This window comes from Dama dama, chromosome 11, assembly GCF_033118175.1.
Source record: "Dama dama isolate Ldn47 chromosome 11, ASM3311817v1, whole genome shotgun sequence".
NCBI lineage: Eukaryota > Metazoa > Chordata > Mammalia > Artiodactyla > Cervidae > Dama > Dama dama.
In genome coordinates this window covers 32,038,474-32,055,159 of record NC_083691.1, presented here as the reverse complement: position 1 = coordinate 32,055,159, position 16,686 = coordinate 32,038,474, and the positions used below count along the sequence as shown (strand labels likewise).

Below are 16,686 nucleotides of genomic sequence, written 5' to 3'. Positions count from 1 at the left end.
CAGAGGGTAGATTATAAAGCATAAAAAGAGTAATTGACTGTTTTTGCATAGCATGTAATTATCAGTCACTATTAGCAGTTCTTAAGCCTGACTGCTCATTACACTCACTTGTGGTATTTTTTTTATACTGACATCTCCGCCTCACTCTCAATGATTTTTGTTTTGCTTGAGCTTCAATGGGGTTTTTTTGTTTGATTTTTTCCCCAAGTGATTCTAATGTTCAGCCATTATTAAAGCCACTGACTTTTTTTTTTTAATTTTTTATTTGGTTTTGGGGTATAGCTGATAAACAAACAATGTTGTGTTGGTTTCAGCTGAACAGTGAAGAGACTCAGCCGTATATATATATACATGTATCCATTCTGACCCAAACTTCCCTCTCATACAGTCTGCCACATAACATTGAGTTCCATATGCTATACAATAGGTCCTTGTTGGTTGGTATCCATTTTAAATATCGCAGTGTACATAACCTTCCCAAAGTCCCTAACTGTCCGCCCCCCCCCGCCCCGGCCCCCACAATCATAAGCTGGTTCTCAAAGTTTGTGAATCTGTTTCTGTTTTATAAGTTCATTTGTATCATTTCTTTTTGGATTCCACATATAACATGTAACTGTCAAGTTTTCCCAGCACCATTTGTTGAAGAGGCTGTCTTTCCAACATTGTGGAATCTTGCTTTCTGTGTCATAGATTAATTGACCATAGGTGCATGAGCTTTGGACAAGGAAGTGGCAGCCCACTCCAGTATTCTTGCCTGGAGAATCCCATGGACACAGGAGCCTGACAGGCTACAGTCTGTGGGGTCGCAAGAGTCGGACATGACTGAGCAACTAAGAATAATACAGCATGGGCTTATTTTTGGGTTTTCTATCCTGTTCTGTTGATCTGTGTTTCTGTTTTTGTGCCAGTACCATACTGTTTTGATGACTGTAGTTTTGTAGTCTGGTATTTTTTTATTTCAAATACTGTGTTTGTCACTGTGTCAGTACACATAGAATGCAAAGTAACACTTGAAAATTATGGGAGGTTGTGCCAAGGAATAGCTTGTGAAAACAAGTGTGAGAAGCTTTAAAATAAATACAGTTATAAGGGGAGCACTGGGAATGCTATTCATTGCTCACTTTTTGTCAGATCACTGATGGAGCTAATTGACCAGCTAATTAATATCTATATTTTTCCTTATAGTTGTTATAGAAGTGATCACTACAACTGTGTAGAAGGGATCACTTACTGATTACTTTGACCTTTCTCTTAAAAGATTTCCATGAGCAGAGACCCCATTTTTCTGAAAGAGTCAAAATCACTTGAGCACTTTAAAACATATCTGTTACCAGTACTTTTTTTTTTTTTTTAAGAATAATTTAGATTTATGTTCCCTACTCCCCAACTTTTTAAAGTAGATATTATCAACAGTGCTACCTCTATTATTACGTTACTTTTTTTTAATATGAGCAGTCACTGCTATACCTATACATGCTATCATATTTTATGAGCAGCAAAAACTTTGAACACTGTGAACAGAGTTCAGTACTGTTTATCCTTCCTCTATTAAGCCCAGTAGACACAACCAAAAAGCAGAGGCTGTGGGTGGATTCTGATGGCTAAATCCCTCTACTCCCACTCATATGCCCAAGACTGTGATAAGTATTATATGTCCTCTAACATGTTTCCTTCCCCTCTTCTTATACTTCTAAGACCTAAGAGGTCTTATACTTCAAATCTACTCTTTCCACTTATTCTTTGATGTCCTGGGTATTAGATAATTAAGGGGAAACAGCCTGTCTCAGGCACAGGTTTTAAGATGGCCTACCAAGCCATGAAATTAAAAGATGCTTACTCCTTGGAAAGTTATGACCAACCTAGACAACATATTAAAAAGCAGAGACATTACTTTGCCAACAAAGGTCCGTCTAGTCAAGGCTATGGTTTTTCCATTGGTCATGTATGCATGTGAAAGTTGGACTGTGAAGAAAGCTGAGCACCGAAGAACTGATGCTTTTGAACTGTGGTGTTGGAGAAGACTCTTGAGAGTCCCTTGGACTGCGAGGAGATCCAACCGGTCCATCCTAAAGGAAGTCAGTCCTGGGTGTTCATTGGAAGGACTGATGCTGAAGCTGAAACTCCAGTGCTCTGACCACCTGATGCGAAGCGTTGACTCATTGGAAAAGACCATGATGCTGGGAGGGATTGGGGGCAGGAGGAGAAGGGGACGACAGAGGATGAGATGGTTGGATGGCATCACCAACTCAATGGACATGAGTTTGAGTAAACCCCAGGAGTTGGTGATGTACAGGGAGGCCTGGCGTGCTGTGATTCATGGGATCGCAAAGAGTTGGACATGACTGAGCAACTGAACTGAACTGAACTGAACTGAATCAAGCACATTCATTGTTCTCTACTGATGGAGTGGGAAGGCTTGAGGTGTGGTTGGTAGTGTATGAAAATAAATGGCATATTCAGAGCAGCTGAGTCTTTGGCATATTGTGTCTTGTTGCTAGGGCACTAGACTCATACACTTTTTGGAACAATTAGAAAACTGACAACTCCAAAAATAGCTCCCTACCTTTACACTGGAACCTCAAAATGTCTTTAAGCAGGGCCATAGCTGTTCATCATGCTGTTAAAGCTGCTGCTGCTGCTGAGTCACTTCAGTCATATCCGACTCTGTGCGACCCCATAGACGGCAGCCCACCAGGCTCCCCCGTCCCTGGGATTCTCCAGGCAAGAACACTCAAGTGGGTTGCCATTTCCTTCTCCAATGCATGAGAGTGAAAGTGAAGTCACTCAGTCGTGTCCAACTCTTAGCGACCCCATGGGCTGCAGCCTACCAGGCTCCTCCGTCCATGGGATTTTCCAGGCAAGAACACTGGAGTGGATTGCCATTGCCTTCTCTGGCTGTTAAAGCTAAAAGGCCTAAAATACAAATTGTCTCAGAGAAAGTGAAAGCGAAAGTCACTCAGTCATGTCCAACTCTCTGTGACCCATGGATTACACAGTCCATGGAATTCTCCAGGCCAGAATACTGGAGTGGGTAGCCTTTCCCTTCTCGAGGGGATCTTCCCAACCCAGGGATCAAACCCAGGTCTCCCACATTAAATAAAACTTAAATAATAAAATGTCCAATGTCATTATTTATCGAAAGCATATGACTATTTTTTCCAGTGGAAAAAAAAGTTTATAAAGAATCTATAGGGAATATTTGGAGCTGGAAGGGAGTGATACAAGGAAAGCCCAGAGAAAAGCCCACTTAAACTCAGCTGAGTACTGGATACTACATGGAGTGGTATGCAAGTGTGTATGTTTCAACTTATGGCACTTAGGTAGTTCTCCCTTACAGTGAGGAATTTGGGGAAATTTCTGTTACTTTCACATGATAGTATTACTCCTTCATGACTCTATCATGATTTACCAGTAGTGGAAAGCTGCAATAACATTTTCCTATTGAACATCTCTTTTTTTGGTACATTGTAGGTGAGTTTACACCGGAGATGCAGGTGAGAATTCGACAAGAGATTGAGAAGGAGAAAAAAGTAGAGCCGTGGAAAGAACAATTCTTTGAAAGCTACTATGGTCAGAGGTAATATCAAGAGATTTTGTAAACCAAATGTTAATTCCTATACGTATGTCATGTGTTACTCCATCTTACTACCTTCCCAGAAAATCTAGTCTGCAATTTTCCTCAATTTTTTTTACCAAGAAAATTTTTTCTTCTTATAATTCTTAGGTACACAGAATTGGATTTCTTGTAATCTTGTACTCTTTAACACATTGCCATTATAGATGGTATAGTTTCTTTAAAAAAAGAAAAGATTTTATTTTCTTGAATTAGAGTCCTTTCTTTGCATAGATTGGCTTTTTTTCCAGTAACTTTTTAATATATAAGAATATAGAAGTTCTATCCTTTTTTTTTTTTTTTTTTACTGTAGGCAGTTATCCCACAATAGGATAACTTATCCAGAATCGCTAAGGAATCCTATAATACATACCATAATATTAACAGGTAATTAAACAGCCTTTCTTCTCTAAAAGACACTCTGGGAGATACACATAGCTGAATCATGTGTATGATTCAGCTGTGAATTACATAGCTGATACAGACCCTTTTCTTAAAGCACTGTAGTCTGAGTCTTGTTTTTTGCCTCACAGAATCTTAATGGGAGGAATTCCCTAGCAGTCCAGTGGTTAGCAGTCAGCACTTTCACTGCAGTGGCACAGGTTCAAGCCCTGGTTGGGGAACTAAGATCCCATAAGCCATGAAGCATCCCAATCCCCCCACCCCGACCCAGAAAAAAAAAACTTAATGGGGACACTTAATAGACGACAGTGGAGCAGTATTGTTTGAAACAGAATTGAAGACTCATGCCCAGAGTCTTACTGTCAGTTTCTCTTGCTTCCTTATGTACACCTAATGGCAACCTTTAAGGGTACGCCATAGTCATAGCTTGAAAACAGATGGCTCTTTTCCTTATCTCCATGTCCTTATCCCCTTTTGTGGTCATTTCAGAAGTGATTCTTAATGAAATGAAGAGCCCAGTACACTGGTTTTTTTACCTTCTTTGTGTGATCTTTGAGCTGTTCTACAAAAATCAAAGTGAATACATTTAGACCATGATCACAGGTGGCAGTTATTCTGTAAATATTTTTCATTCCCTCCTTACTAGGTAGATAAAGCGTTACAGCCATTCTTGGATCTTTCTGTTTTTAGCTGTTACTTTCTGCCAGCTTTTTGGGAAGGACTACATTTGATTACTGTACAAATTTGTCCTTAGCCATTCCATCTCAGGGGTACAGGACTGATTATTTGAAGTCACCAAAGAGGACTATCTCATTTCTACTTGTAATATTCTGAGACATTAGGGGAAATCTGTAGTAAACCCTCCAGGGTAGTCTAGCTGTTAGCCAGGAAGTCCTACTTGGCCTTCATTCCCAAGATAGCTCAGAGGTGCTTAATCTCAGAATTTTAAAGCTATACCAAGTAAAATTTAAACGGGCTTTGCAAAAATTCAGTTTTCATTTTCAACCTGTAGAGATTAGTCAACTCTCCTACTATCTCCTCTGGTTTCCTTAGATTTCTTGGGCCAGCCTTTCTACAGGACTTCAGAACAAAACTGTTCAGTTCAGTTGCTCAGTTGTGTCTGACTCTTTGCAGCCCCATGGACCACAGCACACCAGGCTTCCCTGTCCATCACCAACTCATGGAGCTTACTCAAACTCATGTCCATTGAGTCGGTGATGCCATCCAACCATCTCATCCTCTGTCATCCCCTTCTCCTCCTGCCTTCAATCTTTCCCAGCATCAAGGGCTTTACCAGAGTCAGTTCTTCACATTAGGTGGCCAAAGTATTGGAGCTTCAGCTTCAGCATCAGCATATACAGCATCAGCATATTCCATTGAATATCCAGGATTGATTTCCTTCAGGATGGACTGGTTTATCTCCTTGCTGTCCAAGCTAATTATCGTCCAAACCCACAATCCTAAGGGACATGAGTCTTTGACTTCTTTCACTTCTCTGTGGGAAGTCTGTGGTGCATGCCTCTCTATACAATGTAGCTCCTTTGTAAGCACAAGTAATAATAATAATAAACATTACATTGAGGTTTTATTATATCCTAGATACACTGTTTTAAGTACTTTACATGCATTAGTTACTCATCCTAGCAACACTGTGAAGTGATTAGCTTCAATGTACTATTAAAGAAATTAGGTGGTTGGATAGCATGACCGATTCAATGAACATGAATTTGAACAAACTGGGAGATAGTGAAGAACAGGGAAGCCTGGCATGCTGCAGTCCATGGGGTTGCAAAGAGTTGAACATGACTTAGGGACTGAACACCACCACTGTTAAAGAAACCGAGGAAGAGAGGCTGCTCACTCACTTAATATCACATGATGGTAGGTGTCAGAGCCAGGGCCTGAATCCAGATGCTCTAGCTCCAGACCTTTCACTAATATTAATAATAGTGATGATAATACATAAAGACTACCTGTTAAGTATCACAGGTTCTTCCAGATATTGCCGTATACATTATCTCATAATATATTCAATAACATAGGCGATGTCTCAACTACAGTATTTTTTTTCTTCCACCTTTTAGTTCTGGCCTGAGTCTTGAAGACTCAAAGAAATTGACAGCTTCACCCAATGATCCCAAAGTAAAGAAAACCCCAGCTGAGCAACCAAAATCTACACTTCCTTCAGAGGCCTCACCTGTCAGTGTAGTCCCAGTAATTCCCCAGTTAGAATCTAAGGAAGAAGTACTGCAGATGCCATCACCAGTCAGGAAAGAAGAACATGAAAGCCAAGATAAGACGCAGCCACACTCCACAGAGCCCCGTCTTTCCCCAGCTACCAATACAGATGAGCTTAGCAGCATTCCTCCCATCAAGTGCCCGAAGGATGAGGCTCTTATGGAGCAAAAGCCAGTTGCCTCTGCTGAACAGGAATCTGAGAAAGAGAATCATCTCACTACACCTTCAAATTGTAATAAAAATGAAAGCCAGGAAGCTTTACTTACAGCCCTGAGCAAACCCAAGAGTCCTGGGGTAGAAACAACAGTAATGAAGCCCACAGTAGAAGCAGGTCCACAGGAGACAACTATGAAAGAGCCTCCATCAACTCTGGCTGATCACAGCCCAGAAAGCCTCAAGAGGAAATCTTCTCTCACCCAAGAAGAGGCCCCGACAAGCTGGGAGAAAAGGCCGCGTGTCACTGAGCACCGCCAGCACCAGCAGCCATTTCAAGTCTCCCCACAGCCCTTTCTCAGTAGAGGGGACAGGTTCCAGGTGCGGAGAGTGCCACCTCTCAAGGTAAGAGAGCAGGAAGAATTGAAGAGGAGAGATGGTCTGAACAAGTTTTTGGTTTTGCCTACTAAATTTCAAGTGTTTGTGATGTTTCTTAATGTGGAAGCAGTGGTATGTATTTGATATGCATGTAACCATGGTCGTATATGAGTAAAATTATTAAGAAACAGGCATTTAGAAGTAGATCCTAAAAAAAAAATAATAAGAAGTAGATCCTTACAGATCTTTATTGGGATTTGAATACTTATTCAAATATCTGAGAATCTAATGTAATCCACTTGCACCCACCCTCCCTGCTGGCTACTCCTGTATTTTAAGGCAATTATGGAAAGTATTCTGTAAGTATATTAGTAAACAGGAGGAGGTCATTGATGTAAGAGATCATGTATCTTTGTATCAAGAGCCATGATGTTTAAGTGTACCTTGACCCTTTCATTGCTGCCATAACTGATTTGATGTTTTGAGTGTTTTCAGACCTAATGATGCATTCAGAATCTCCTCACAAGGTTTTTAGAAATGCATTTTTTCTCTGGGAGTTCTAATTTTTAATTTTAGGGATAGGACTTAGGGCACATATATTTTTTTAAAGTTCTACGAATAAGTATAATGCCAGCAGACATGAGGATGACTTCGGTTCACAGTGTACACAATATGTACATACTCCCTCTTGGGTGGGTGGGGTGGGTTACACATTGTCTTTCTTCTTGTGCTATCCAGAGGCCTCTGTATTTGAGATAATTCAGCCTGTATGCTTAGCTGTACATGTGTGAGTCTATAAAAGAGAACAAGAAATTTCCCCTGGACCTCGTAGTAAAGCCAAGAAATAAAAAGACAGGCTTCCCAGGTGGCTCACTGGTAAAGAATTCTCCTGCCAATGCAGGAGACACAGGTTTGATCCCGGGATTGGGAAGACCCCCCCTGGAGAAGAAAATGGCAACCTTCTGCGGTATTCTAGCCTGGGAAATCCCATGGACAGAGGAGCCTGGTGGGCTACAGTCCATGGGGTCGCAAAGAGATGGACATGACTTCGTGACTAAACAGCAACAGTAGTGTGCCACTTTATTTTTTCTGTTGCTCTTCCTGCTTTTACGCACATTTTAAGCAGATATCATAGTCAGGTCTGTATCTTAAATGATCAGCTATTGTGAGTAGTAGTGACGTTAAGACAGAGTTGTGTTGAGAAAAGAGCTTTGCGACTTTGGGTGGGAGTGAATGTCAATGGAGGAGAGTCTTTGGCACCAATAGAGGAGGTGAAGGGACCCTAGAGACGGACCTGTGTGGCTGTCTCCATGGATTGGTCTCTTAGCCACAGGCCTCCCATCCTTGTCATAGTGTTCACCCTATTCTCAGAATTTGTGTTAATGAAGTTTTGTTACTCTTATAAAAGAAAGCTAAGTTCTGTTGTTTTTTTTTCCCCCTTAATTCTTTCAGATCCCGGTCTCCAGAATCTCTCCCATGCCGTTTCCTACATCGCAGGTCTCTCCCAGGGCTCGTTTTCCAATCTCCATCACTAGTCCTAACAGAACAGGAGCCAGAACCCTTGCAGACATCAAAGCAAAAGCCCAGCTGGTCAAAGCACAGAGGGCAGCCGCCGCCGCCGCCGCCGCAGCCGCTGCTGCCGCCTCAGTTGGAGGGACCATTCCAGGACCTGGCCCAGGCGGTGGACAGGGTCCAGGGGAGGGGGGTGAAAGGCGAACTGCTAGAGGAGGGGATCCTGACTCAGACAGAGTCAGTGAGCCTGGCAAGAGCCCCGCACTGGAACTGGCAGGAACTGGAAGCAGGGGAGGTACGAGAGAGCTTTTACCCACTGGGCCAGACTCTCAGTCCCAGTCTGAGACCAGGACCGCAGGCCAGCCACAGCCTCATAGTGGCCCTGGAGCACAACTACAGCAAACCCCCTCAGTACCTCCCGCATCTGCCGTCGGTGGAGCATGCGCAGGTGTCCCCTCACCAGCCCACACTCACGCACTCCTGCCAGCTTTAGGAAAATTAAGTAATGAAAAACTAAATCCCCCCAGGGCAACAGGCACTGTGGCCTCTCTTAGCCAGCAGCAAGAGCCCAGTAACGGTAGGCAGGAGAAAGCACCTCCAGCTCCAGCAGATCCTCCTCTGATGGCGGGTGCCTCGCCTGTTCATTTTGCAGCCGCTGGCACAGTGGAGCCTAAAGCAGGTTCTAGTAAGAATGCCCCAAATCCTCCAGCCTCAGCAGAGATAAGTGCTAGCGCTTCAGTGGATCTAACCTCCTCCCCTTTAACATCTCTGTTAACGACAGCCACTTTAGAGAAGCTCCCTGTGCACCAGGTCAGCATAACCACAGCGCCTACCGGATCAGCTCCATCCTTGAGCACTTTGCCGGCAACTTCTAGCCTTAAAACTCTGGGAACTTCTTCACATATGAATGGACCCATTTCAAGGCCAAGCTCTAGTATCCCTGCTAATAATCCTTTGGTAACTCAGCTGCTGCAGGGCAAAGATGTTCCCATGGAGCAAATTCTGCCTAAACCTCTCACCAAAGTTGAAATGAAAACTGTTCCACTCACTACAAAAGAGGAGAAGAGGGTAGGAGCACTCGTGGGTACCAGCATGACAGAGAACAGCACCAGAGAGGAAGTTCACGAGAGACAGTCCCATCCAGCTGCACAGCACCTGGGTAAAACTTTGCAAAGCAAGCAGCTCCCCCAGGTTCCAAGACCCCTGCAGCTCTTTTCAGGTAAGGATCTAAGGGACTCTGGCATTGACACACACCAGTACCAAGAAGGACTCAGTAAGGCCACCCAAGATCAGATTCTTCAGACTCTCAGCCAGAGGGTTCGGAGGCAGAACATTCTCTCATTTGTGCAGCCCTCGCAGTTCAGCTTTACTCACTCAGGTTTCCAGTTCGAGGACATCTCCACAAGCCAGAGGTTCATGCTGGGTTTTGCTGGCAGAAGGACATCCAAGCCTGCGATGGCAGGTCACTACTTACTTAATATTTCCACATATGGCCGGGGTTCAGAGAGCTTTAGGAGGACCCATTCTGTGAACCCCGAAGACCGATTTTGTCTGAGTAGCCCCACTGAGGCCTTGAAAATGGGATACACAGACTGTAAAAATGCAGCAGGAGATAGTAGCAGCGGGAAGGAAGATGATACTGACGAGGAAAGTACTGATGATGAGCAAGAATCTGTCCTGGTGAAGGAGGAGCTGCAGGCTGCCCAGAGTTCTGGCAAGTGTGATGCAAGTTCAGGACCACACAGTAGGGAAACCCTGTCCACCAGTGACTGTGCAGCTAAAAAGAATGTGAAGGCAGAGACACCAGTGCCTGAGCAAACCCCTTTTAGTAAGGAGAATTACCTGTTCACTCGAGGCCAAACCTTTGACGAGAAGACCCTAGCCAGAGATTTTATTCAGGCAGCGCAGAAGCAGATGGCTCATGCAGTGAGAGGTAAGACCATGCGGAGCAGCCCAGAGCTTTTCAATTCTACGTCTCTTCCTCTGCCTGCAGACAGTCCTACCCATCAGTCTCTCCTCCTTCCACCACTGCAAACCCCAAAGCTGTACGGGAGCCCCACACAGATCGGGCCAAGCTACAGAGGCATGATCAACGTCTCCACCTCATCGGACATGGACCACAACTCCGCTGTCCCGGGGATGCCCGACTGTAGTCAGGTGCCTAGCAATGTTGGTGATGTCATGTCCTTTTCAGTGACTGTCACGGCTATCCCTGCCAGCCAGGCCATGAATGCCGGCAGCCACGGCCAGACCATTCCTGTCCAGGCCTTTCCTGAAGAGAACAGCATAGAGGACACACCTTCAAAATGTTACTGCCGATTGAAAGCCATGATCATGTGCAAGGGCTGTGGAGCCTTCTGCCACGATGATTGCATCGGCCCTTCCAAACTGTGTGTCTCCTGCCTCGTTGTTCGGTAATGAGATCAGAAAGAAAGCACTCTGTAAAGGAGACAGGAATGGGGAAGGGTTGATAGATGTGGTTTTTGCATTCTTTTGGAATCATAGAAATAAACAAGTAGGTTTCAGTTTGAGTTGTCTTAAGAGACAAGTGTTACTTAATCAGGAACACAGAATACAGATCTTACATTTTAGAGAAAGAGCACCTTGTATAGTAAGTCCAAGTCGAGCAAGACTTTGTGAATTTGTGACAAGTTTGCACTTAAAAATCATGTAAATATGTCACATCTCGTTTTAACATTTTTCCAGGTGTTTAGGTAATGATGTATTACTTTGACTTCAGATTGCTGTTCCACTTCATGTGACTTTTCACTTCATGTGAAAAGTTTAATGCCACACATGGTAAAAGGCAGCGATTTCCCTTCTGCCCTTTCCTAAGAGGCTATAGAAAGGAAGGAGTGGAGGAATGGTCTGAGGAAATGACTGTTCATGTTGATTATGTCTTGACAGTCTGACTGCAGGCTTTACATAGATTCTTCAGCCTTTGCAGAATTTAGATTGAGGGTGTACTCACTCCCTTTACCTAGGTGGAACCTGCTCCAGTTCTTATTTTTGATAAGGCATTAATTTCATAGGTAGTGTTTCTGACTCTGAAAGTTCTGAGTTGGTTCTTGATTTCCACAGACCAGTCCTATTGCCAGGCACTCTGCTTGCAGTTTATGAATCCCTGCCATTCCCTAATCCCACTTCTTTGCCCTGAAGAAGAGAGTGTGAACTATGAAAGAGTTGCCTCACTAGACCCCTCGGGTCACCATCACCTGTGCAGGGCAGTGAGTCCAGCAATAATCCCTGAGGATTTAGTCATTCATGGGAGCTTACAAACAAGTTTGAAATACTAGTAGAAAATTAACAGAGAAGTGTCAGTGATAAGGTGTTTTGTTGGGTAAGCAGAGTAAAGGTGCAGAAATTGTTGAACTGAATTTAAGGAACTTTGGAGGACAATTTTAACACTAGAAACAAAGTAGCCCCTCTCTCTCCCCCTCTTTTCTCCAACCTGTTGCCTAATGTTCTACAGTCAGCTGTATCTACAGGTAGAAAAACTCTTTAATACCACATTTGCCCCGTGCTGTTATATCTGTTTTGACCTCCCAGGCATTTGAGGAGCATGGAAGTCATCTTAATTATATTCCTTTGAACATATATGTGTGGCATACACACTGTAAAAGTCAGACACTTTTCCTCTTTTAGAAAATATGTCCCCTGTTTTGGATTACTGCTGTCTAAACATTAGAAGTTTCTAATGTAAAGGGGCTTTAGTGAATGACTAAGGGAACATTTAGAAAGGAAGAGATACCGACTCCAAATTTTTGTTTGTTCATTTTTTTTGTTTCCTTTTTGTTGAATCCTGTCTCGTTACTGAAGAATTTTTGAATACATGTGTTTAGGTCACGGTTAAAGAACATGAAAATAAATCTACAATTTACCAGAATTTGGTATTAAAAAGTTGGGGATTGTCAGTGTGCATCATTTGCATATTGATTTCAAATCTCCTAATTTTATATGTGTAAAGAACGTGTATTAGTGCCACCTAGCACAGTCGTCATCGTGCTTAATATTCAGGATGTGATATATACAAAATGCAGAACAGTTTAAACTCCTTAATTAAGGAGTCACATTCCAGATAGGGGAAAGTAGACAGTAATAATCTTAGCTTTGCCCCCATTGTACTACCAACCCCTCCCTACCTCACCTCTCAAATTGTACGTACACTCTTAATACTTTCAAACCCCACAAGAAACTATTTACTTTTGTTCTTTGTTTGTTTGTTTCTGAGTTTTTTATGGCCCAAAGCAAATAGAGGGTTAATATCTGTGTTCTGTTTCAGCCAAGACAATTTGATGTTCTAACTTCCCTTTTTCTTCCAGCACACACATAGCTAACAGATAAGAAATCTGCAAGGATCCAGGGATAAGGAGCAAGTTCTCCAGCCAGTAACCAGCAGAAATCAGAAACCATGGTTCTGTTCTCAAATTGTCAGTGCCCTGGGTAATCCCAAGGGGTGTTTAAAAGACCTGTTGATAGTTAAAACTCTCCATTCCTAGCTTTCTCACTCCCCACTTTAGTGGCAGGACTGAGAGATGGCCTGCCTGCCTGCAGTGGTTGACTGTTTCAGAACTGACCCTACGGTGAACTTGAACGATCAATTTGAATTTTCAAAATGATTTTTCTTCTTCACGCCTTTCCTATCATAGAAAGTCTCTCCTCCACTGTTCTCTTCATCTAAGGATGGACAGACTAACCAGGAAAGGAGGAAAGGCATCAGGGATTTTCACGTCCGTTTAGAGAGCAAACCATATTGTGCCTATTCATCTTGACCCAGGCTCTTGCAGAGAGGCCCTAAGCAGTACCATTCACCAGATTCTCTTTACAAATAACCCCCAGCTAATAAAATAGTACATCGTCAGCTAGGTGCACTGCCTCAATCTTGACTAAATGAGAAAATAGATGCTGTTAGATTGGTACAAAATTGAATGCAGTCTGTTTATCAGTTTGTTTCGAAACAGTGGTGTCAGGTAGAAGGTCATCTTACAATGCTGACTGAACTGAAAGAACAAAAATTAGAATCTGGCTCTTTCAAAAATGAAGCAGTAGGAACAATAAAACCTTTAAATTACTAGAATATCATATTCCAGTACCTTTCAAGCAGTTTTTAATCTTAGGTTTTCAGTTACTTTACCTTTCAGTTCAGTCTGGAATGTGTCTAATAAGTGCTCAGCTTATTTTTATGGTATTAAGTTGCACTATTTCCAGTGACTAGTCAGGCATGTTGCCTGATGCTGATGCCTCCAGGGTATCTTCTCTGCCTTCAGATAACCTTACACTGCGGGTCACCTTGGGGAGATGGCATTAATGATGTATCTATCACCTCAGTCTCACTGACAAATATTCTAAGTTGTCTAGTAGAGAAGGCTCCCTGAATCTTAAAGATTTTTTATTAAAATTCTTCCTCCTATTAAACAAAAAAGCCAAATAACCTGAAGTTGTTTGCCCTACATAATAACCTATGTTGAAGATACTGAAGCTGTCTGTAGTACCCCATGTAACATTTTTTAAAAATTAGACCTGGCAGACGGGAAATTTTTCTTGTGGTGGGGAAGCATACTTATATGGGCTGGGAAGGCACACAGTGTAGATACCACAAATTTAAATAAATAGCCAGAAGAAGACCTTATTGCCTTCCAGGTGAAGGCATAAACTCATTCATAATCAGATAGTTTACCATCCTAATTTCTTACTGCCTTTCTTCACCTAAGAGTCCTGAAGGCCTCTTGGGTGAAATTATTTGTTAAAATGAGGGAGTCTTTTCTGGTCATGACATCACTGTTTAGAGCTGTCAGTAAACAGTACTAGGGTTTTCTCTGTGACTTAGGGATTTCACTTCACAGCAAGGAGAGAAAAGTCTCCCCATTTCATTACAACAATGTGCTAAGTAAAAAAACAAAAAAACTTGGCCAAGGGTAGCTTTCAGCTCAATTCATAGAATAGTCCAAAGAGACTCTGAGAAATATAATAATAAGCAGGGATCTTTCCTACCGTGTTTCAATACCTACATAACCTATTGAAAGAGAACAATAGGTAAAACAGTTCCTAAAGTTGAAGTAAGAGCTTCATAGATTCTTGGTTACTTTATTTTTTTTAATGCTTTACATTTGATACAACTATTAAAGATCAATTTTAAAAAATAGCTTTCCAGTAATATATTTTAAGTAATATATATTTTAATATCTATGTAAAAAGTGACAGTGGAAGACTTTGAATTTCTCATATAAGGTATGTTTAATGTAGGACCTCACTGTTAAGGCACAAATTATTTCAAAGAAAGTTACTCAAAGACACTCAGATTATTTCCAAAAAATAAAAAAATGCAATAAGGGGACATTTTGGAGTTTATTTTTTATTTTAAAAGATAATTGACTTATTTACCACAAGCTATTTTTTTTCCTTCTGGCTTAAAGGTTTGTAGAGACTGGTTTGGTAAATGCTAAACTTTTGTGTCTTTTGCCTTTTTAAAGGAATTGTTAACATTGGAATTGAGGGTATGTACAGAGAAGTTGGTGTCAACACCATTTAAAAACATATTTTTTCACAAGTATAGAAAAATCATTTTACATAAGAATTTTAAGTATTTGCAATAAATATATGTATATAGATTGTATGTATTCATATATTCTTATTTTTCATTTTATTATTAAGTAAAAGATAATTAAAGTGAAAATGAACAACCTTGGAGTTTTTGATGCATCTTGAGGTCTGACATACATGTGAAAGTGGTGTGGGTAAGGGCCCTCAGTTGTTGCCTTATACTGCTATTGGAAGATTACCAACAGATTGCACAGAAGATAGTAAAATGAGAAATTTGTGATAAATCAGGGTAGTGTATTTCTTTCAGAACTCTAGTAAAAATATTATATTCTCCCGATCTGTCTGTCTCTCTGCTTTCACCCTTAAATTTGTTTTCTCTCCTAACCACCTAATGTTACTGCTGGGAAAGTCAAAACAAAACACAGTGCATTCTTTTTTTTTTTTTCATTTATTTTTATTAGTTGGAGGCTAATTACTTTACAATATTGTAGTGGTTTTTGTCATACATTGACATGTAGTATGCTTCTAAGACAAAGAATGATAAGAAAATACCTGTAAGGGGGGAAGTAGGTTTTTCTTTTTCCACAGTGGTTAATAATTCATTAACATTCTCTGCCACCACCTTCAGGCCATAGAGTTTACATGAAGAAATAATCTCATGAAGATAATAGAAATCATTCTGTTTCCCTTCTTTGAGAAGTGAATTTCATAGCCAGTTTTATGTCTTTCCCAATTGATCTGGAGATAGAAGAAAACTTGAATGTTGCTCTTCTAATGCCAAGAAATATGTTTATGGAAATGAGGACTGAGCCAAATGTTAGAGGAGAGGTTAACCACATACCTGGAGATAACCTGGAGTCCTGCTCTCCAGAAGTCATTTTGAGATTGTAAATATTTAGTTCTAGGATATGACTGAGGAGCAGAGGATACCTAGATAGTCTTTGGAAATAAAGAAATATAGCCCATTCTTTAAAAATGAATAATATATAACTTTATTGGTGACCTGAAAGGAAGTAAGGTCAGAGTTTGAAGAATATATCTTAATGACCTATGAAACACTTAATTGTAGTTTACTAGTTCTCTCCATAATTGCTGTGGTGATTTTCACTGATAAAAATTGCAATTTTTGGAAATTAGAATATATAAAATACTTTTTTAAAAGAGTATGCCGCTTTGGGCGGCATGCAGGATCTGATCTTCCTGACCAGGGATAAAGTGCATGCTTCCTGCATTCAGGATGCAGAGTCTTAACCACTGGACCACCAGGGAAGTCCTGAGAATGTTTTTCTTTTTTTTTTTTTAATTTATTTTTATTAGTTGGAGGCCGAGAATGTTTTTCTAATAGACAGCCTTATTATTTTTAAAAAATTGAAAACTCATACATAGGGTTGCCCAAACATGTTGAAAATAGACGCCTAAGAGAACAGCACTAAATCTTTGCTGAAAAAACACTTCTAAAGGAAAAAAATCCTCAGGGAACATGTGCCTCATAATTCCCATATTTGGTAGATAAGAATGAAGGTGAAATATTTCAAAGTGTGTGAACCAATCATGATAACCATTTACAAGGATGTGCCCCCCCCCTCAATTTCTGATGCATACTTAACTGTTATTCCTACCTCACAGGAAGTAAAATTCATGTTCAGGTAGTGACATAGGACCTCAAGGACTGTAGTTGGTTTAGAAAGCAATACACCAGAACACAGCTTCAACTCGGATCCCCAGCTTTCCTTTATTTATGTCACAGAGTCTTAGAAACCTGTGTTCATTGCTTTTTAACACTAGTTGACCAAGAGTGGGCTCCACAAATCAAATTTCAGTGTTTTCTAGTTGTTTCTGTACATAAATCA

The 16,686-nt window shown here is 41.2% G+C and overlaps 1 protein-coding gene across 3 annotated transcripts in view; it reads left to right on the top strand.

Annotated features, from left to right (window-relative positions):
- ASXL2 (ASXL transcriptional regulator 2) overlaps nucleotides 1-15,120 on the top strand; it is a 114,140-nt gene extending 99,020 nt beyond the window's left edge. For 2 of the 3 annotated variants that reach the window (XM_061154964.1, XM_061154965.1), the window contains 3 exons: nucleotides 3,472-3,577; nucleotides 6,100-6,811; nucleotides 8,237-15,120. In XM_061154964.1, the coding sequence (XP_061010947.1) occupies nucleotides 3,472-3,577; nucleotides 6,100-6,811; nucleotides 8,237-10,714 (3,296 nt within the window). In that variant the 3' untranslated portion in view covers nucleotides 10,715-15,120. The remainder of the gene's footprint in view (nucleotides 1-3,471; nucleotides 3,578-6,099; nucleotides 6,812-8,236) is intronic. The other variant, XM_061154966.1, reaches the window with a different exon arrangement.
- Nucleotides 15,121-16,686: the final 1,566 nt, after the last annotated feature.